The sequence below is a fragment of the Carya illinoinensis genome, chromosome 10, assembly GCF_018687715.1.
Source record: "Carya illinoinensis cultivar Pawnee chromosome 10, C.illinoinensisPawnee_v1, whole genome shotgun sequence".
Classification (NCBI taxonomy): domain Eukaryota; kingdom Viridiplantae; phylum Streptophyta; class Magnoliopsida; order Fagales; family Juglandaceae; genus Carya; species Carya illinoinensis.
The window spans coordinates 31,767,974-31,791,611 of NC_056761.1; the positions used below are offsets into that span (position 1 = coordinate 31,767,974).

General features: G+C 34.9%; 1 protein-coding gene across 1 annotated transcript; it reads left to right on the forward strand.

Moving 5' to 3' along the window:
* Nucleotides 1-594: 594 nt before the first annotated feature.
* LOC122278646 lies at nt 595-15,756 on the forward strand. Its single transcript, XM_043088828.1, has 7 exons — nt 595-983; nt 1,185-1,265; nt 1,691-1,750; nt 7,993-8,133; nt 8,894-9,185; nt 9,753-9,986; nt 14,236-15,756. The coding sequence occupies exons 1-7, from the start codon at nt 595-597 to the stop codon at nt 15,391-15,393; spliced, it is 2,355 nt and encodes a 784-aa protein (XP_042944762.1). The 3' UTR covers nt 15,394-15,756.
* Nucleotides 15,757-23,638: the final 7,882 nt, after the last annotated feature.

Below are 23,638 nucleotides of genomic sequence, written 5' to 3' on the forward strand. Positions count from 1 at the left end.
ACAGCAGGCCGGAAATCCTTTGTTAGGATATTGGAGGAGAAGGTATGAAATTTAAACTAATTTCAGCCATGTAAGATGTCACAACCCATTGTCCAATATAATGTCAAGCACAACCATTTTGAAATTGCGTTCCCATATGGTTTGCCAATTCCATTAGTATATTACATGTCTTAATTATAAAATGCTTAACCATGTTGGTTACCCTAATTACTAGTTTGAGAACTAATTACACATTGTTGGTGCATATGTTTCGAATCTTTGTGTTTGTGTGGCATGTTTAACATATGTGTATATGATTCCCAGATTAATCAATGTTCATGATTTAAAAGTTACATGACAAAATTACACACTTGTAGCGTGCTGCAAGTGCGGATTTGGTGGAGTTCTATAAAGAGACGCATTGGTCAAAGAAGACCGGCAAATTTGTAACTACAGCAACTGAAGCCAGCTATGTGAGTATTATACTACAAAAATTAGGTTAAATATTACGATTAAAAAAATGGGTTCTCTTAGCTTGGAATTTGAACAATATTTTTAATAATGTCACTACACGACTTAACACTAACCAAATAAAATTTCCACTTGCAGAAGGAGATGGTTGAGAAGCTGAATGGTCTTGAGCCTGAGCAACGGACCAATGATGTAGCAGCAAGTGTATTTAGGGAGGTACTTGGCTCTAGACCAGGATATGCAAGGGGGCTAGGAGAGATGATTATCCCGGAGTCGACACGACAACGGGACAGCCAAAGAGAAAAAGAATACCTTGCATTGATTGAGAAGCACAAGCAAGATGCCGACAATTACAAGAAAGATGCTGAGAATTACCGGAAAGACGCTGACAAGTACAAGACACAGCTTGATGCAATTCAAGAGGAAATACTGAGACTTCGTGAGAGGCAAAATGCAACTGATGTCATGATGAGGGAATTCTTCCAAAATTTCCATACACCCACGGAGTCTCAGCAGTCTCGTCGAGAGACTCCGTGATGGTCTTGTAGGTAAATAATGAGATCACCTTTTTTGAGTAGTTTGGGCAACTTTTTGTGTTTGGGAGAGGGTGGGTGGCCAATATATATATATATATATATATATATAAAGAGGAAGGTTGAAAACTACTCTTTTGTGGACAAGGCAATGGGCAAAACTGTGTTTTTTTGGGCTTAACTGTATGAATATTCATACAGTCAAGCATTGTTGTTGGTACCTATAATGTTATTGGCGTGGGCAAAAGAAGATGTTGCAGCACTTGTATCTGGAGGATTATGGTCAGTGCAGTTTGCAGAAAATATCTAGGGAGCAGTGCTGGTAAGCCTTTGATTCCTTGCCAATCATAAATCGTGACACTGTATGAATGGTTGTGATAAATAAGGACTTATTATATCTGAATATGTGATAGGTTACATGCAACAAATATGAGTTATTGTATATCCCATGTAAAAGCTATTTGCTAGATAATAAATGCTTAACTTTTAACTTTGTATGGTAATTAAGGCAGGGACATACTTGATAAGTGGTGAAAGTGATATATGCTTCTACATATTATGGGTAATGCGTGTTCTTATACAAACTATGTTGTTGACTATAAATCTTTGTGAATATATTTTTTCAAGAATATTTATAGAAGAGAGGTTGTGGCTTATGTTAACAACAATTTTTGAATTCAATAGGGTAGATGATGCTTGGGTTGCAGCACTTCGAGATATCTTGCATCCATATCACTTGGAGTGACTGGTGTCTCATATCTCTTCAGGTATGTTAAATGCACACGCATTGCATATTTTCATCAATTTATTTAGCATTATTTGGGGTACCTATGTTTGGGTTTTGGGGGAGTAAATTGGTTTCTAGTAAACATTCTTTAACACAGAACAATGGCAGAAAACGCTGAGCTAATTTATTCAAATTAGCACCGAGGCTGAAACACATAATGGGATAAAAAAAAATACTGGAAGGAGAAATAGTCATTTGCCAGGTTTTCATGCAAATAAAGTACAATTAGAATTGTTATTGTGAAAATGAATAAAGTGTCTGGTTATGATAGATTATCTAGGTGCTGAAGCAAAACCTGGGAAATAAAGCGAGTTAAATGGTTATTGTGCTGAATAATTGATTGTCCCAAGGAGAAAAGTAGATTATCTGTTGTTCTAACTCATTAATTGGACAATCAATTAATTCAATAACATTTGTAGTAATGTAGCTTCACCAGCTTCTTTCAAGAAATTGACTACTTAAGATATTAAAGGACATATAAATTGTTGTGATTAGAATTTTCATCCAGCTGCTTTTGTCACATATTTGTGATAAATTAGTTTAAATGGTCTTTTCCCATGCAAGGGGGTATTTTACCGAATTGGTCATATTACCACATATTTTGTAACTTTATTTACAGTTACTATATCCACATATCCCGTGTCCAGCTTTTGTCACATTTATTGAGAAATAAATTTCTCTTTTTTTTCATATAAAGGCTTTTGGTAATTAGCATTGATTTGCAATGGATAAGTTAATACCCAAATAGGTTTCAGCTGTGCCACATCTATTGGCTTGGTATTTATAATTATGGTTTTCAGAGTTTCATAGCATAATCCAGTTTAATATGTAAGTTAAACTGTTAATTCAGCGTGATATTATAATCACCACTAACGTTCTGAATTGTAGTTATAAACCCAGGTTCTGTTTGGGTTTATAACTTTCATATAACTGACATAGTAGTAGAAATTGGTGGGGACATTAAAAACATCACTAGTTTAAAGGAATAAGTGTATTGTGTCAACAATATATCATCGTATAGAACTTGCATTAAACTAGTTATAGCTTATCTAAGCTGAACTTCATATCATATAAATTTCCCAGTAACTTTACTATAACAATTGAGGCCTTCTTTTTTATTATAAATCAGGAAATCAGAAAGCTTGGTACTAGTGCATAAAACCGAGTTAAACTCTACTATATATATTGTGTGTGGTTGGGAGGACAATTCTGAATAGATTGATTATGATCGGAAATATGCGATCATGTTGGATGAATGATCAGCTGAGGCAATACTTGTTTGACTATATTACACCTTAGTTTAATATTCTAGAAGATAGAGAAGACCTCAGTCTATATGTTTAATGAATGAGTAAACTGGTTCTTATGTTTAATTATATGGTGATGATTCTAGGAGTATCAATTGTTAGTCAATTGGTATGAGTTTTAATGTTTTCGTTCCAACACAAAGATTGTATGCTACTTTTTAAATTAAGTCTTTTGTCTTTCCGTTTGCAGAGAGCTATATTTAAAAATAGATGAGAAATGCACTATCTGATGTGCATGTAAGGGGGTATGTCAGTAAGTCTTTGTGCAAAACCAATACTTGTGATTTGACTACAAAATATTATTGTGGTGAAAAGCGAAATGTATGCTGTTGAGGCCAGTTGATATAACAGAACATGTAGACTGAACTGATTCCTTGGAATGCATAGTTGTGAACGTGAATGTCATATACTCATGTGAATCTATTATTACCTTTGTGTCTAAGTGTTGGGATTGTTATGTGGAGTTCTAACTGTAGTTAAGAATTAATTGGGCTAAAATTAGTGAGCTCTGTTTTGTGTAGTCCCTATTATTTATTGCAGATCAATTTCCCAGAATTAGTTACTTAGATCTCACGTTGAAAAGACATGTGTAATTAACAAGTGTAGATTTTTTCCTTTTAATATTCACTCAGTCTTAGAAATTGTTGAGGTTGTATATGAGTCTAGTTACTATGCAGAAAAACCAATATCAAACAGGTCAATATTATGGTAACTATAATGTTACAACAATGGTGTTCATGTATAAAAGAACTGATGCTAATGCAAGCATCCTTATTATATTAAATAAGTTCCCAGGTTGGACAAAAAAAGTGTCATGAAATGTTCTATGGTTGATTTTTTTTTTCCTATAATATGATCTCTTGCTCTCTCTTATACCCTCTCACATATCAACGTGCTGCTGGTTTGTATTTAACAAAAGAGATGTGGTATGAATTAAATGATGAGAAATTAGGGCAGTTTGCTTAAGTGGTTACACTATATATTGTGCTTGTCCATGATGAGGATAGCAAAAACGTAATTGTTGGGTCTTGCTTGGTGCAGTCCAATAGTGTGATATGGTTCCATTCTAATTAAATGATCATAATAAGAAAGTCAGATCTGCTGCTTGTTTAAATGTTATATGATTTTGTAGTTGAAGGTTGCTTAATTCTCATATGCTTTTAATATCAGATTCATGCTAGATGGGGTGTGCAATTATTAAATAAATTAATTTGCATTATATGTGGGCACCAATGAGAGATTGCATGACTAGAGAGTTAGAGAAATGCTTGCAAAGATGTTGATCTGCTTTATCATATAATTGTTATTTAATTATGTGCTTCAGGTTTGTTAACTTTCTATCACTACGCCCAGCTACAAACATCTCCTTGTACATGCCAAAATGTGAAGTTCCAACAAACCATAACTCTAGCTGATGGTAGCATGAAATTTGCAACGTGTCCATGGAGGGAATTGTGAAGAGCAGTCAACAGGTACACATCGAAACTTGTTCAAAGAAGATACAGGGTCTTAGCGAGCTATATGTTATCCTAATGCAGTTTACGGGATGAGACAGTCTTATCCTATTGCTGTTAGTTGCCACACTTTATTTACACTTATTGACACTAGAATTCCATAGTGTATATGTTGCATACATTGACTGATAAAAATAGGTGGCAAAGATAAAAATATCAGGAGTTTCTTTTTATTTATATAGGGTTTTGACATCAGATACTCCATTATTCTCGAACTTGCCAGATTTATATACCACATTTCTTATCTCCAGGCATTTGTTTTTCCTTCTAAATCCAATTAGGAATCTTTAACATCTTATGAGCAGAACCGATGATATTAATTATATCATTAAGAATATCAATGTTCAAAAACTGAAAGCTTCGAGTTTTGATGTCAAAAGCAATTTTGAATACATGTTCATAACCTGCATCAAAAATTTATTATCCCTGTCAACAACTATGTCAATGCACCAATGGATTATGAAATAATATTTGTGTTTTTATTAATTTATCATCAAGTGTTGGATAATTAAATTGTGATAAAGTAGTTACACACTAGTTTTAATTTATTTAATTATTCTCCATATAATGTGAGATGTGTGTTTCTTGCCTTAGCTCACATAAATCGCTATAAATAAATATTTGCAATCATATGACTAGAACTTTTATTAATAACTACCAGGTTGGAGTTGGAGAGAGCCATGTACAGAAATGCGATAATGAATTCCCCCCACATGAAGCAATTGTGATGAAGTTGTTCTATACAACCTACAATGTCCAGGTGCACTTGGTCTAGATATCATTTTTAAATATAAAATAGCAGGACATTGCGAAATCATCTAAATGAATGTCGTGATAGTTTCATCTAATGTTTAGAAGAAACAATGTGTTCTATATATTTAGTAGTATGTAAGTTGTAGGTTCTTGGTTCCAATTGGTCCACCCCATGTATAGCCCATAACTACACTTAATGTGAATGACAACTGAGTTTAGATGAATGAATGTGTTTGCTTTATTATATTCATCGGTGCATATAAGGGAAGTTAAGTAAACTTTCTAATATGTTTACTATTTTCTAAGCACTACACATTTTATTAAGTATATGTGTGGTCGTTGTAATGTAGGTGAAAAAGTATTGCAAAATCATTGATCAGTCTATATATGGTTGATATTTTTCAATCATTAAGTGCATTTTAAGGTATTAAAATAAAATTTTCAAATTATCTCCACCAGGTTCCATGGCATATAAACAATAATTATGTATTTTTAATAATGTCACTAAATTACATATTTAAATAATTTAGTGAGTTAAATCAAATAATTTAGTTGACTGTGAAAATGTGACTTTGAGAAATATACCCACGCCTACGAAGCAAAGGTAAAAAAAAAAAAATAATAAAATTATTGTACAGGTAATTGCAGCGTTTTTTCATCGCTGCAATTACCCTACCACAATGATAGTCCTATTGCAGCATGTTAGTTTTCCGTTGCTTTACAATTATTAAGCAACGAGAAAGGCAACTGAAGGGAAATTGGATTAAATGTATTTGCAGCGCTACTTAACTTTTTGCAGCGATTTTGTGATATTGCAATAAATACTTCAAGCAACGATGTAAGCATGCTGCCGGCGGTCAAGTTTACTACAAAAATAAAATGAGGAACGGGGTAAAAAACAAAAAAAATCCTCGACGAGTGAGGATCGGGAGTCGTCTTTTGATGACTTGGAAATTGGGGTCTCCAATATATGCTTCCGCACAGAATTGCTGCGTCTACAGTGTTTTCAAGGCACTCGTCGAGGTCAGCGGCACGAAATCATGGTTCAAGCCCCGCGTCATTTCTATTGGGATAAACCGGTTATATATTGAAAATAAAAATTTTATATACGGTACTACCATCTTACTTGCATTCAATTAATTAAGTAAGATGTGATATATTTAATATTATTGAATGATTATTTATTACATATTTCTTTATTATTAAATGATGATAAATGTACCATATCATATATATGTGATACAAATAACATGATAATATAGTGTATATCATTACTCTATTAAAAATTAATGGAAAGTATAACAGTGAAATCAAATTAAGAAAAAAAATAACGATAATCATGTATAGAACATCAAAATTTAAATAGTTCTGCTGAATATGAGACTACGTCCACTGTCGGGTCAGTATCAACGAATTCACAATCAACGAATTGAAGTTAATATCCTCTAATATCGTTCCTCGTAATTACTACGTGGGACACTGGGACCCTAGCTACCTTGACATGCTCCACTCAACACCATGTAAAAATAGAATGGATAATGGATGCTTGCTCCCATGCATGTTGAAATCGAAGACGAAAAACATTTTCTTATTAATTATAACTTCTTCTCGATTATCCTGAAAATAAAGGCTATTTTTCATTGAATAATGTTCCAGCGTAATAATTAGCGGGATCCTAAATTTTCATATCTCCTACCATTATAAAAGAGGCTATTAGCATTTCAACGGTGAGTTTCGTTTGAGGTTGTTAATTTCGTCTTTATCCCTGCTAGCCGTGCATTGCATTCTGTCTTGTACAGTTTGTATTTATCCATTTTCTCTGCCTTTTTCTCTTTCACAATATCTATTCTATATTATATATAAATATATATAAATATAAATATATATATATATATATCCCTCCTATTGAAACAGCTATGGGCATATGAATAGTATGTACTATGAATAGCCGTTTGTGTTTAGTGAAAAAACTACTTTCTTGTGTTTGATGGACTATCTTTTTGTTCATGATTCTAAAATATTTTTAGTTTGAAAGGCAAAATTACCAAGTTTTCAGTTAAATGATTAGTGCCTCTTGGTTTTTTATCATCTTTTTCTTATTGTTTATTTTGCCTTAATTAAATTGTGTTATCTCTTATATAAAATTACATTTTTACCCCTAAGATTCGTTTTGAAATTTTTTTAGGTAAATTCAATCATCCCTTCTGCTATGACACGCTTGGATTAGGTTCATGTGTAATTTGTTTTAGAAATAACACCATAGGTACCGTATGAACTATTTAGAAATAAGATCATCTAATAATTTTTATGTCCATTACCGTAGACAAATATTTGGTCCCTGTTTGATTCACGTATTTTATCTTTGGTTTAGTACATTTGCTATTTCCGATTTAATAATTATTTTTTGAAAAATGCTAAACTTATGCATAAAAAACTTACATCCGGTCACATGTTGACGTGTCACTGTCTGGTTAGTCTCTTTTTTTAAAAATAAATAAATAAATAAGGAGCAGGACCAGGTCAGTCCTTGACTCCTTGACATAGTCAAAAACGACTGGAAAAGAAAACAGAGCTTTCTCCTTTCTTGGATGCATCTTCTGATCCATCTCTCAAACCCTAATCTCTAATACTTTTTCTTATCTTGACAGGGCAAACGGCTGGAACAAAAAGCCGAAGGCTTTTCCGTCCACCTATTGCGATTCTTCAAGGACTTGCAAAAAGCGGAAAAGGCCCATTTCATTTCGTCTGGAAGAGGGAACTGAAGTTGAAGGGGAAGATCAGAACCAAAGGTGGACATGGTCCTCTATAATGCTCACTTTGTTTTTTTTGCGTTTTTTTTTAATAACAAAAATGGTTGTGCAAGTAATGGCTGCTGCTTGTTAAGCCCTTCAAGGATCTACCAAATATATCAAGGAATGAAAGCTATACCGATTGAATAAGGAAAAAAAAAAAAAAAAAGGACCTACAGATCAAAATATCAAAAAATGAAAATTTGATAAAAATTTGCTTATGAAAAAACATATGCCCTTATTGTCGCTACATATTAACTTCTTGTCGGTTTTTCATCTTCTAATATGCCTCCGTAATAAATAGAACTACTGTAAACAGAATTCTCACCGTTATCGCGTGTAGCGACCCTGACTACATCATATTCGCCTCATTCCTGTGTAAAAGTTATACAATTTAAAAAAAATACAAAAATTCTATGTCCAGTAATATTTGCATATTATTTTATATACTCTACTGATGTAATTGGTTGTGTATAAAAAAATTGATCCAACCAATCAAATTAATAAATTGCATAAAAAGTACGTAAAAGTGATTATACGTAGCATTACTCATTTAAATATAATGAGACAAAATATTTTATTAAAAGTTAAATATAATATTATTATAATATAATTTTTTAATATTAATTTTATTTTAAAATTTAAAAAAATTAAATTATTTATTATATTTTATGTAAAAATTTAAAAAAATTATAATAATTAGATACATTGAAATCATTCGATATTTTGCAACAACCCAGGCAGTTTTTCCATTAAATAGGTTCAATACCTTCGAGCGGCAACTTCACATCCAGATTCTAAAACCAAGCAAGATGAGCAAAAAATCGAAAGAATCCCCGATAATTAAGGAATTTGAGGCTTTTGATCATGACTTGGAATCTGGGGCGCCCTACGATACTTCCACACAGGGTTGCTGCATCTACAAAGTTCCCGAGACACTCCGCGAGATCAACAACAAGAAATGGTGCCAGCCCCGCGTCGTCTCCATAGGGCTGTACTACCACTACACCAACTACGAATTAGACAAACAGCAACGCCTGCACCTCCAAGTGGTAAAAAAGTGTAGCAGTAAAGCCACTTTTATGGACTTTTATGGGTCAAAAATGGTGGCTAGTTGAGCTTGCGTTCACATTTGCTTCCGCCATCTTCTACCGCCAAAGCCACCTTTATGGGTCAAAAATGGTGGCTAGTTGACAACCTACATCAAGCTTGCGTTCACATTTGCTTCCGCCATCTTCCACTTGCTTCCACCATCTTCCACCTCCTTTAACTCCTATAAATACATGTTTTTACTTTTAAAAACCTATCCCATTTTGAAAGAGAGAGAGTTTTAGATAGAAAAATAGTGAGGTTTCTCCTATATATTGTCTTTCCTTTTATAATAAAGAGTGAGTTTTCTCCTTTTATAAGAGAGGGTATTGTCAATTGTGCTCTCCTTATTCAAGAGAGAAATTCTTGTAATCCTTTTGCTATAAGTGAAATTCTTCTACAATTGGAGTTCCTTATTATTTCTTTTATTCTTTCTCATTTCTACTTCAGTTGTAATTGTATGCCCCGTACCACAAGCGCCTAACAGTGGTATCAGAGCATCAGGTTTATAGCTAGTTTTCGTGCTACAGTTAGATCCAGTTAGTGGAAATGAGGCATCTTCAATAATGGCGACGAAGTACGAAATAGAGAAGTTCAATGGGAGTAATTTCTCATTGTGGAAAATGAGAATAAAAGCAATTTTGAGGAAAGATAATTGCTTGATGGCAATTGGAGATAGGCCCGATGAGATCACTGACGAGGACAAGTGGAACGAGATGGATGGCAATGTTATTGCTAATATGCACCTAGCACTAGCTGATGGAGTATTGTCAAGTGTGGCTGAGAAAAAGACAACAAAAGAGATATGGGATACTCTGACAAAATTGTACGAGGCCAAATCACTACACAACAAAATTTTCTTAAGAAGAAAACTCTACACCCTTCGGATCATGGAGTCAACTATGGTGACAGACCACATCAATACCCTCAACACTTTATTTTCACAGCTCACAGCAGTGGGGCATAACATAGAGACGAGTGAACGTGCTGAAATTCTACTTCAAAGTCTACCTGATTCGTATGATCAACTCATCATCAACTTAACCAACAACATTGAAGTTCTAGTCTTCGATGATATTGCAGCTACACTTCTTGAAGAAGAAAGTCGGCGCAAAAGCAAAGAAGATAGATCAGGAGGTTCACAACAAGCCGAAGCTTTGGTAATGACGAGAGGGAGATCAACGGAACATGGCCCCAGTGGGAGTCAAAATCAGAGTAGATCAAAATCCAGAAATAAGAAGAATGTCAAGTGTCATCACTGTGGCAAGAAAGAGCACTACAAAAGGGAGTGTTGGCATCTCAAGAAGAACGAAGAAGCGAAAGGAAAAGGTCCTGAGTTGTCAAAAGCTCAGGGTTGTGTAGCAAGCACATCAGATGATGGTGAAATTTTATACAGTGAGGCAACAACAGTTACTGAAGGTAGAAGAAGATTTGCTGATGTCTGGCTTATTGACTCAGGAGCAACATGGCATATGACTCCCCGGAGAGAATGGTTCTATCAATATGAACCTATCTCAGGAGGATCTGTGTTCATGGGAGACGATCATGCCTTGAAAATTGTTGGTATTGGTACCATCAAATTGAAGATGTGTGACGGTACAGTTCGCACCATTCAGGAGGTACGACATGTGAAAGGCCTGAAGAAAAATCTATTGTCTTTAGGACAATTAGATAATAGTGGGTGTAAAACCCATATTCAAGATGGGATCATGAAAATAGTTAAAGGCGCGTTTGTAATGATGAAAGCGGAAAAGATAGCTGTAAATTTGTACATGCTTAAAGGAGAAACACAACAAGAAGGAGAAGCATCCACTACGTTTGCAAGTTCGACAGAAGAATTAACAATGATGTGGCATCGTAAGCTTGGCCACATGTCAGAACGAGGTTTGAAGATTCTTGCTGAACAAAAGCTTCTTCCAGGGCTCAAAAAGGTTGCATTACCCTTTTGTGAGTATTGTGTTACTAGTAAGCAGCACAGATTGAAATTCAGTAGTTCCTCTGCTAGAAGTAAAGCTATCTTAGAACTAATCCATTCTGATGTTTGGCAAGCACCAGTTTTGTCCCTAGGAGGAGCAAAATACTTTGTGTCATTTATTGACGATTACTCTAGGAGATGTTGGGTGTATCTAATAAAAAATAAAGCAGATGTATTTCCAGGTTTCAAAATATTCAAAGTGCGGGTTGAGCTTGAATCTGAAAAGAAGATCAAGTGTTTAAGGACAGATAATAGAGGAGAATATACTGGTATTGAATTTGATAGCTTCTGTCAACAAGAAGGTATCAAAAGGCAGCTCACGGTGGCATACACTTCACAACAAAATGGAGTAGCAGAGCGGATGAACAGAACCTTGTTAGAATGAACAAGAGCGATGTTGAGAACTGCAGGAATGACCAAGTCATTTTGGGCAGAAGCAGTCAAGACTGCCTGTTATGTGATCAATCGGTCACCATCAACCGCAATTGATCTGAAAACGCCGATGGAGATGTGGACTGATAAGCCAGCTGATTATTCTCACTTACATACATTTGGAAGTCCTGTTTATGTTATGTACAACGCCCAAGAAACATCAAAGCTAGATCCAAAATCTAGAAAATGTATTTTCTTAGGGTATGCTGATGGAGTCAAGGGGTATCGCCTGTGGGATCCCACTACCCGCAAGGTGCTAATCAGCATGGATGTTGTATTTGTAGAAGATAAGGTACAAGAAAAAGAAAATGATAGCGCTTCAAAAGAGAAACCAGAGACTACTACAGTTCAAATTGAAGAAAGACAAGAATTAGAAGTTCCAGATTCTTCTGAAGCAATATCAGAGCACGAAGTACAAGAATAAGCTGAGTGTGCAATTCCACAAGTTCGACGGTCAACTCGGGAGAGAAGAAAACCAACTTGGCACTCAGAGTACATCATGGAGGGAAATATCGCATACTGTCTACTAACAGAAGATAGAGAACCGTCAAATTTCCATGAGGCTACAAATAGCCAAGAAGCTTCTTTGTGGATGGTTGCAATGCAAGAAGAAATTGAAGCTCTCCATAAAAACAAAACATGGGATCTTGTACCACTACCACATGGAAGGAAGGCCATCGGAAACAAATGGGTTTACAAGATCAAACGAAATGGCAATGATCAAGTGGAGCGGTATCGTGCTAGATTGGTGGTGAAAGGTTTCGTTCAGAAAGAAAGCATAGACTTCAACGAAATATTCTCTCCTGTTGTTCGACTCTCAACGGTTCGAGCAGTCCTTGCGATGTGTGCTACATTTGACTTGTACTTAGAACAACTGGACGTGAAAACTGCATTTCTTCATGGAGAAATTGAAGAAGAAATTTACATGCTCCAACTAGAAGGTTTTGAAGAAAAAGAAAAAGAGAACTTGGTTTGCAGGTTGAACAAATCTCTATACGGTCTCAAACAGGCGCCGAGATGTTGGTATAAGAGATTTGATTCCTTTATCATGAGCCTTGGATACAACAGACATAGTTCAGATCCTTGTGTTTACTACAAGAGATTTGGTGATGGTAATTTCATTATTCTGTTGTTGTATGTTGACGACATGTTGGTAACAGGCCCCAACAAAGATCGTATTACAGACTTAAAGGCACAGTTGGCTAGGGAGTTTGAAATGAAGGACTTGGGACCAGCAAACAAGATTCTAGGGATGCAAATTTACCGAGACAGAAATAATAGGAAGATATGGCTTTCTCAGAAAAATTATTTGAAGAAAATCTTGCGACGCTTCAACATGCAAGATTGTAAGCCAATTTCTACCCCTCTTCCTATTAATTTCAAGTTATCCTCAAGTATGAGTCCTAGCAATGAAGCAAAGAGAATGGAAATGTCTCGAATACCGTATGCATCAGCAGTGGGTAGCTTAATGTTCGCTATGGTTTGTACAAGACCAGACATTGCACAGTCAGTGGGAGTGGTTAGTCGATACATGGCGAATCCTGGTAAAGAGCATTGGAGTGCTGTAAAGAGGATCCTGAGATATGTTAAGGGTACCTCAAATGTCGCATTATGTTATGAAGGATCAGACTTTACTGTCAAAGGCTATGTTGATTCAGATTATGCAGGTGATCTTGACAAGAGCAAGTCCACCTCAGGTTATGTGTTTACTCTTGCTGGAGGAGCTATAAGCTGGGTTTCAAAATTGCAGTCTATCGTGGCTACTTCTACAACGGAGGCAGAATATATCGCAGCTACACAAGCTAGCAAAGAGGCAATATGGTTGCAAATGCTACTGGAAGAGCTCGGACACGTACAAGAGAAGGTTGATTTATTTTGTGATAGTCAGAGCGCTTTGGATTTGGCAAAGAATCCAGCATTGCATTCAAGGACAAAGCACATACGAGTTCAGTATCACTTCATTCGTGAGAAGGTGGAAGAAGGAAGTGTGGATATACAAAAAATCCATACAAAAGACAACCTAGCAGATATATTAACAAAGCCAATTAATAATGACAAGTTTATCTGGTGTCGATCCTCCTTAGGCCTAGCAGATATGTAAGCGGCATAGAGATGGAAAGTGTAGAAAAGATAGAAGGATTACAAAAGTGACTTTAAGTGGGAGATATGTAACGATAAAGCCACTTTTATGGACTTTTATGGGTCAAAAATGGTGGCTAGTTGAGCTTGCGTTCACATTTGCTTCCGCCATCTTCTACCGCCAAAGCCACCTTTATGGGTCAAAAATGGTGGTTAGTTGACAACCTACATCAAGCTTGCGTTCACACTTGCTTTCACCATCTTCCACCTCATTTAACTCCTATAAATATATGTTTTTACTTTTAAAAACCTATCCCATTTTGAAAGAGAGAGAGTTTTAGATAGAAAAATAGTAAGGTTTCTCCTATATATTGTCTTTCCTTTTATAATAAAGAGTGAGTTTTCTCCTTTTATAAGAGAGGGTATTGTCAATTGTGCTCTCTTTATTCAAGAGAGAAATTCTTGTAATCCTTTTGCTATAAGTAAAATTCTTCTACAATTGGAGTTCCTTATTATTTCTTTTATTCTTTCTCATTTCTACTTCAGTTGTAATTGTATGCCCCGTACCACAAGCGCCTAACAAAAAGCACAAGTGGAAGTTCTGCAGCATTCTACTGTCCCAGGCCAATAAAGGCGAGAAAGAACTGATGGAAATCATAAGCCCACTTGAAGCGGAAACCAGAGGTCTATATTCCGAAATTCCAGAACTTCATGCCGAGAAGAACAATGGCCGGTTCCTCAAAATGCTGATTCGCGATGGTTGTTTTATATTAGAATTGTTTCGAATACTTGGAAACTCGAAAGAGATCGAGTCTAATCACCCTCTCGCTTCCGTGGCATGGGCAATACCACAGTTCTACGGGGATCTTCTTCTACTTGAGAATCAGATCCCCTTCGTTGTTCTGAAAAAGTTATTTGAAACTTCCAAAATGCCTGATGAGGACTATCCTTTGTCCTTGCTTGCTTTGAGATTCTTTAACAAGGCAATGCGAAGACCCGATGAAGAACTCGAAAAGATGAGCGAGCATCTCAATGACATGAGCTTGCATTTGCTGGACTTGGTTCGGAAAAGTTTTATCACCCCCGAACTAGATCACCCACCAGAGGAGAAAAAACCTGCAGTACCGGTGATATCCTGCATCACGAAGCTCGTCAAAGCAGGGATTAAGATCGAACCGCCTAAAGCTGAGGCGGACAGCTTCTTGGCTGTGAAATTCAAGAACGGAGTGATTGCGATGCCCAAAATAACAGTCGACTACTTCATGCACTCTTTCTTGATGAACTGTAGGGCATTCGAGCAGTTGCACACGGACAGCTCCAAGCACATCACAGTTTACGCTTATTTCTTGGACTGCTTAGTAAACACAGCCAAGGACGCCGAGTACCTTTACGAACACAACATCATTAACAGTTATGTTGGGAAGAACAGCGAGGACGTCGTGCAATTCATCAACAAGTTGGGAAAACCGGAGGTTGAAACCGATCAGTTTTATTTATACGAGGTTTTCGATGGAGTGCACAGATATTATAAGAACACGTACGTACGACGTGCGACTGTAGAGCTCAAGGATAGGTACTTTAATACGCCATGGTCGGTCATTTCGTTATTGGCAGCCGGTGTGCTGTTAGTGTTATCCTTTTTGCAGACCTACTACACCATCTACGCTTATGTGAATCCTAAATAATGGGCTTAATTTCTCCTAGTATGGGCTGAATTTCTCCTACTCGGTCCGTCGATCTGTTACGTGCATGGAGTGCATGTCTTCCATGACCAGCTACAAAGGTGTCCGTATGGGAAGCTAGATCATGTTCAAGTAGGTGTGCTTGATTAGCAGATAAGTTAGCTGTTTAGCTGTTTGATCATCATGGTATAAGTCTTCTAGTGTGCTTGTTTTACTTTTTACATCTTGTCTCTTGTTTGTTTTAAGGACCATTAACGTGTTATCTCTTTCAGCTGGCACTCGTAATCAGGGTAGGAGTAGTACGTGTGTTTGTCTTTCCATTGATCAAGTCTTTATGTGTAAGCCTTTCGTTATTGGGAGTACTTCAGATATCCCCGAAAACCTTTGCGTATTTCTCAATGAATTTTTAACAATTCTACGCCTAGCCTTTAGTACTACTGTAAGGTTTCATGGCATGTTAAGAAAAAGTATTCAGACCGTTTGTTTTGATATCATGGGATTTACTTGCCCAAACATAAAATATGGAAGTTCCTTTGTGGGCATGATGCCCGGCCACTTGGGTAAGAAAGCTGCAAGAGGGCTTCGGCCATTAATTTGTAGCCTCATTTTTTTGCCGTGTGCATGGATAAGTATAGAGTTGTGGCTTGATTTGTTTCCATCCTTAACTGCGGGTAGGTTTCTTTTTTTTTTTTTTGGTTAAAAATAATTAATTTTATTTTATTATAGTGCCGTCTTATTTATACTTTGTGCTGCCTTTTTTCATAGGATAAAGTTTTGGATGAAGTTTTCTCAATCATTAATCTAAAAAATTGACATGTATTCCTTAATCACATAACAAGTACGGTACATATTTTTTAAATGAATAGACAAATATCAATTTTTTAACTTGTTCTATTTTAACGGACATTTATTATATTTATATATATAGATTAAGTTGAAGAAAACTTCCTTCAATGTGTTTATATATAGATTAGTTGAAGAGAACTTCCTTCAACGTTAACACATATCTATTTTATTATAGGAAGATGTACGCTATTATTAATTCTCAAATGTGCCCACCAAATGTGCTTATTGATATATTTTAATTTTTACTTGATAATTAAGGAAATGATCATTATTAGTGGATTTATATTTATATTTTATTTTTTCTTAATGGTTAAGGATGTTTAAAAAATACTTAAAGAAAAAAATCATTTTTACTAGTGTGCATACTTAGTGTACACATTTAGTATGCACCATATAGCATTGCCTTGTAATTTATATTTTATATATAAAAGCGTCGATATATAGCCAATAGCAGATTTTATTTGATGAAAAATTACATTTTTACCCTAATTTTATCTTTGGTTGGTTCGTTGCTAGGTTTTTCTACGATTTTTTGTCTTTTCCAGCATAACTAGCTTGCGAGTTGCTACAGGGGGTCTCTAAGAGAATTCTTCCCCTTTCTCAACATGAGATTTTATTTAGTAATTTATTTTGTTTACTAATTTCTCAGTTTTTTTGTTCTCTTTTCATTTTATAGCGTTGTTGTAACGTATACTCAACTTTGTATTAGCCATACTAAATTAAAAGGTACGCTGAGATTTACATATTAGACCATAAATCTTATCGAATTTAAATAGATATGTATACCTATTACAATTCTTTTTCGTTTTTTTTCTTCTCTTTTGAGTTTAATTTCAGACATGCATATCCAATATCGATCTTTACTTATATAAAGTAAAGTGTGCTTGCTCAATGCACTTCACTGATTAGTCCTGACTGGAATCTATTACAAATTTACATAAATTTATTTCTCGAAGTTGAAAATGGTTTGGAAAAGGAAATGCCTCGTTTTACTTGATACCTAAAGAGTTGCAATTTCTTCGCTATCTGAAAGTATATATTATTTACTAAAAAAAAAAAGAAAGAAAAGTAATTCCGTACAAAAGAAACTATAGACTAATGCTTAATTTATACCATTCTTGCTATAATCTGGACAATTTTAGAAATCTAGCCAGCCATTTCTTTGCTCTTATATTAGTATCAAAATGACTATTGTGGAGGAATGTCCATTGAAGTAAAATGAGTATGGTTCAATGTTGTGACAAATATCCTTTTTTTCCCCATTATTTGCACTATGTTAGACGTTGCTCGTTCTGCATTGAAGTTCAGATGTCATATCCACTTTTAGGAAGCATATCTAACGATCGAGTAGTCTTGGTTGAGTTTTCCATTTTTTTTCCTTGCTTTGGGAGTTGTGTTTTGTTTTATGTTGTGTCTTATATTTGTCCCGCTTTTCTTCATTGGATTGCTTGATGATGATTTGCCTTAGAAGAGCTAACATGCATACATTAATCTGTTATTACCTTTTTTATGTGGTATTTACTATCTTTTTATAAATATTATTTTCTATTGGTTGGATTGCTGTTCTAAATATTAAAATTTGAATCACTCCATGTGCTTATGATGACTATTTCGCATGTTTATTTTAAATAAAAAAGAATTAACGACATCATTAAAAATCCAATGTAGATGGATTTCTTTTTGTAGCAATTTGTACCACATTCTCTGGAGGTTTATTGTGGTATTTTTGTAGCAAGTTGATTTTACTTAGACGTTTACAACACATGCAATTCTTATATTAAGTTGTCTATGATTTCTATTTCTAATATGAAGCTTATATTAAATGTTTTTTAAATTACCCAAGTACCCTTGTATGTAAACGGACGTATCTACAAATTCATTTCAACAAATTAGTTAGACTTCAACCATGCAATTTTTTAATATAGTAAACAATAAAAATATATAAATTGCATAATACCAAGATTGGTAACGAAAGGAAAATCATTTAAAGAACTCTTTAAAGGTAAAATCCTATGAGGCAGCCAAACCCAAAAAAATCAATTTTACTATTTGAAAATCAATTACAAGAAAGTTTCAATTATAAAACCTTTGTCAATTGACTCCCTTACTTGATCCAACAAAGGACCGGTTTGCCTCTACCTCTATAGTAGCCAGAACCTCTGATGATTTTTAAATATTTGCTTTTTCCTTAAAACTTCAGTGACTGAATCATGACCAATCAATTTCCAACATGGAACACTATCACACTCAAAGAGAGATAAATGACTAGAAAATTTTTAGGTGAATTTTCTCACACATAAACACTCGGAATATACTTTTCAATAATTTTTGGAAAAAATCTCTTAATGTGTTTTCGAATCAAATCCCTTTGAATAAACAATATGGAAGAAGTTTGAGTTGCAGAAGGACACTGTTGATAAAGCGATTTTGTCGCGAAGAACTTTCCTGATGGGATGCTGACACCTTGCGCTAAACCTTCTTTGTAGCAACAAATTCCAATTCAAACTTATCTCTAGATAATCACAAACTCCTGAGGACTCGATTTTCACACACTTTACTTATCTAAAACAATTCTTAATAACTTATAGATAAAGTCAATATAATTTACATTCATCCAAAATATAAAATTAATTGTAGGCTAACTTTATCATCTTAGTCATCTAGTCCTAACCAAACTTTTGCATTTACATTCTCCCCCTTTGGTGGATTGGTGACAAAGTCAACTTGATAGATGTAAAATAAACATATCAAATAGCACAAACAGCAGACCAATAAAATCTAGTAGAAAATCCAAAAACTAATTTACTAAAATTAGTTTCAACAATATTAGAGTTAGAAATAAACTAAGTCTACTGATGTTCTAATCGCTACATTGTTTTGATTACATTCCATATTAATTAAAAAAAACAAACATAGAATAGAAATGAACAAAACAAGGGATTGGATTGTCTGTTGTTGCTCACTACCCCCCCCCCCCCCTCCCTCCTTAACTTCCACTGCTCCTGCTACGCCCCCTCACCTTGTACTCCCCCTTTTTGTCATCAATCAGCCAAGGGAAGCCGACTCCACATCAGAGTCCATAACATTCTTCATCACTTGTTGCACATCCAAGGAGAGCTGGACTAGTCTATCATTTGCTTGTATGCAATCAAAACGTACAACAGCAATCTGTTGCTCTAACTTTGATTGGCTGGTCTCCCACTTTGCAGTAAAAATGTCAATCTTTTGGGAAAGAAGACTGATAAGTTCTAGTACTTGAGAGATGGAAATAGAAGGTTCTAGAGAAGCGGATGCAAATTCAGTTGTTTGGGGTCTCTTCTTTGTTAAAACTATCTCTAATTTAATCATAGCAAGGGCTGAAATGGAACCACCCATCTTCATAGTAGGCTCATTGTCCCTAAGAGGGACCTTGGCTTTCATAGCTAATTTTGTGATTAAACTTCCCAAAGACAAAATTTAGATATTTTCCCACATGAGAACGATGTATAATGTCAATGACATGTCATGGAAAATCAATAGAGACACCCATGACCAAGGCATACATAAAATAAGCATGCTCTAATGGGAGTTCAGTGTGGTGGCTTATTGGCCAAAGATTGGAGCATTACATGAAGTAGAAGATGATTGACTTTTGGATTCCATTTTGGGCCTTGAAGTCCAACAAAAGATTACGCATTGGTGTCTTTGTTGGTGCCCCCATGCCCTTATATGGATACAGTGATGCATCCACTTCAAGTAAATCATATAAGTCTCGTATAATGGTTGGGAAATCTCCACAAGGTTTCCCCTAAAGCTAGTGGTCATACTATGATCATCAAGATTGAAGTGAGCAATATTTGAGTAAAACTCACGCACCACCTCAACACAAGGAGTGGGTGAGGGGTGTGTAAGTTTTTCCTCGTGTCATTCCACAAAGATACGATGAATGAGCTCAAATTTAGTAGTAGGAAAGTAATTGATACTCACCTCACGCTCACCTAGTACCGGATTGAGAGAAAATATAGTTCTATAAGCCACTTTAGCTTCAAGTGAAATGAAGCACTCAAAAAAGGCTCTAGGCCATGGAGTCTCAAGTGGAGGGTCTTCCCCAGTTGTGGAAATTTCAGGTGAGTGTAACTGAGCATATTTCTTCCTCTTTTCTTTCTCTTTAAATCTCATTTGAGGAAGCACATAGACAATGTAGAAGTAGAAGAATCAATATCAAACTTAGATGTGCCGAGAGAAAGTAAAGGAAAAAACATGATGAACAACCCTCGAGAATCTCAACTTTTCGTATATTATGTGCACCTAATGTATGAGAATCATGACCAAATGAATGACATAGTTTCCTTAAGACAAAAAACAAAGGCTTGGTGGGTGACTCTTGAAAACTGAGATGTATAATGCATCAACCAACCAAGAATCATTCCTAAATACAATAAAAATGTAGACCCAACTCACAATATGCACAGATTCACAATCCAAACATAAAAAATCCAAGCCACAAATCACAAATCAAACAACAATATCAACAATCCCCAAAATTCATGTGCGGCAAACCCTAAAATGAGAATGGATGAAGAGATAAATGAGAGGAGCACTTACCATGATAGGGAATCGTAGGAGGAGAGGGTCTGTGCTGTTTCTCAACCTCGAGAGAGTATGATGTGATAAGGGAGAGGAGTGTGATTCGGCCAGGGCTTGAAGAGAATGAGAGAGCCCTGTGTGGGTGTGTGGGTATTGACAAACATTTTGGATTCTAGTTTAACGTAATATTTTGTTGATAAATGTTAATTTCATTCTGTTACTAGTCAGATTCAAATTGAAAATAGATTGCAGCTCTTGTTCTTGATTTGTTATTGACGTAAGGCACAACAAAAGTTTGAAAATTATCAATGCTTCTCTCAGTTGATTGTTAATGTGTGTTTGGTTAGTAAAGTAGTGAATTTCTTACTAAAATATTGCAAAATCTGAGCATAACCTTTTTTATCTTCTGATTATCAATGCCTTGACTGGATTGTTAATTAAGAAAATTATTTAGGAATCGAAGCAAAAAGAGTCCTATACCCATCCCAAGTGTTTATCAATTTGGTCTTTTTGGTTAGAAACTTTAATTCCATATCTGACTTAATTTTGCTAAAATTAATTTTCGTACTTTTTCTTAATTCATATTCAAGAATCTTCATGTGTTAAGTTACTAAAAGTGAATTCCACCATTTTGGTTTCAGTTTAAGTTTAGTTTTGCATAGAGTTAATTGTTGTAAGTAAATTTCAGATATCCTCTTCTCCTATTGGCTTGCATATTCTGTTTTTATACAACCATAAAAAAGCATAAAAAGATTCCTCACATTGCATTTCATTTTATTTCATCTCTCATAGTCAATACATTTTTTTTTTTATAATAAAATTTTTCAAATGCTTTGATAATCTTTTGTCCCTATGAAATCAACCTTGGGACTTTCACTATATCTCAACAAGACAACTTCTACACTTGGAAGGTAGTTTCCAGAAGGAACCATATATATATATATCATCATTTTTCCCTTTTTATGTTATTCTTATTTCTTTTTTCATAGATACTCGTAAGAGATTGTCTCTCACTTTAAAAGTCAAACTTTATTCTAGGGCCTAGATACTTAAAAAAGTATCTCCTCCTTCCACAACCCTTAATATGTTCATTTTTATTACTCATCTTATTCCGCAATGATTAGAGCAACGATTTTTCCTATAAGGACTTAAAGGACAGATCCATGTGGAGTGTTTGTCTTTTCTCGCAATGAATAAATACCGACTTTTTCTATATGGATCAAACATTTATGTCCAGCAATGGGAGATCTCTTGCTTTTAGTACTAGGTTCAACTAATATTAGTCAATTTAAGGCACAAACTCCCCATTTGGTGAGCACTATATTAAATAATTATGGAACATAATAATAAAAAGCATAAAAGTAAGTTCCTCATAGTGCATTATAATTTAACTTTGTCAAGATGAATCATAAGGTTAGCATACTCAAAGTTGACTGCACAAAGTAGAGAGACCCTCCAACTCAAAGAATGGATTGTGTGAGAACTCAAGTACTCAAAACTTAGCACACCAAGTATGAATTTTCCTCAACTAAAAAAAAAAAAAAAGTTACTACGAGACAAAATAGAAACAAAGTATAATATGATTTAAATTGAAGAACCAAAAAAAAAAAAAAAACCTTAAATCAAGAAAGATGAAACATGACCTAGACTAATGCAAGTGTGTAGTTTGCCTCTTACTTGATGTCACACATACTAATGGATTTCCTTAAAAACTCAAACCTTAGTCCATCTAAAGGTTTACTAAACAAATCAGCCAATTGATGCTCAGTAGACCCATGATCCAAAGACATTATTTTTTACTTGATCAAGTCTCTAATGAAAGGATGTCTAATATCTATATGCTTGGTCCTAGAATGCTGAACAAGATTCTTTGATATACTAATAGTACTAGAATTATCACAATAAATAGTCATAGTATCTTAAGGGAGTCAGTAGTCTTCAAGCATCTTTTTCATCCATAGCAGTTGTGTACAACAACTTCCTACTACTATATACTTGGCTTAGGCTGTAGACAAGGATATTGGATTTTGCTTTTTGTTTATCCAAGCTACAAGATTGCCACCTACATGGAAATTCTCCAGATGTACTCTTTCTATCATTAGCATTCCCAGCCCAATCAGCATCTGAATAGCCAACTAGTGTCAAATTAGAGTCCTTAGAATACCAAATCCCATAATTAATAGTTGCACTTAGATATTTAATTATTCTTTTTACTATTGTGAGATGAGATTCCTTAGTATTAGCTTGAAACCTAGCACACACACCAATACTAAAAGTTATATTGGGTCTACTAGCTGTAATGTAAAATAGACTTCCTATCATACTTCTATAAAGAGTAGGATCAATATTTTTACCTCTAGGATCTATGCTGATTTTTATTGAAGTGCTCATTGGAGTGTAAGCATGGCTCTTTCCTTCCATCCCAAACTTCTTAACAAGTTCCCTAACATACTTAAATTGTGAGATCAAATTCCTTCTTTACTTTGTTTTACTTGGATGCCCAAGAAAAAATTGAACTCACCAATCATGCTCATTTCAAAATCCGATTTCATTTCAATAACAAACTCATATGATAGAGAATCAAGTGTTGCTCCATACACAATATCATCAACATAAATTTGAGTAGTGAGTAGCTGCTTACTTAATTTTTTGATGAAGAGAGTCCTATTAGCTTGTCCTATAGTGAAACCATGTTCAAGTAAGCTGTTAATCTCTAAGTGTTTGCTTTAGTCCATAGAGTGCATTCTTTAACGTGTAAACATGATCAGGATAAAGGCGACTAATAAAGCATTTGGATTGTTCAACATATACCTTTTCTTGTAGTAGTCCATTTAAA

Excerpts from the sequence above, each read along its gene's own strand:
- LOC122278646 (XM_043088828.1), top strand. The coding sequence starts at position 595 with ATGGTTGAGAAGCTGAATGGTCTTGAGCCTGAGCAACGGACCAATGAT. Across the intron at positions 8,134-8,893 it reads GGGGAAGATCAGAACCAAAG|GTTCAATACCTTCGAGCGGC; the intron begins GTGGACATGGTC and ends TCCATTAAATAG. Across the intron at positions 9,987-14,235 it reads ACCTAGCACTAGCTGATGGA|TTTCTCATTTCTACTTCAGT; the intron begins GTATTGTCAAGT and ends TTTCTTTTATTC.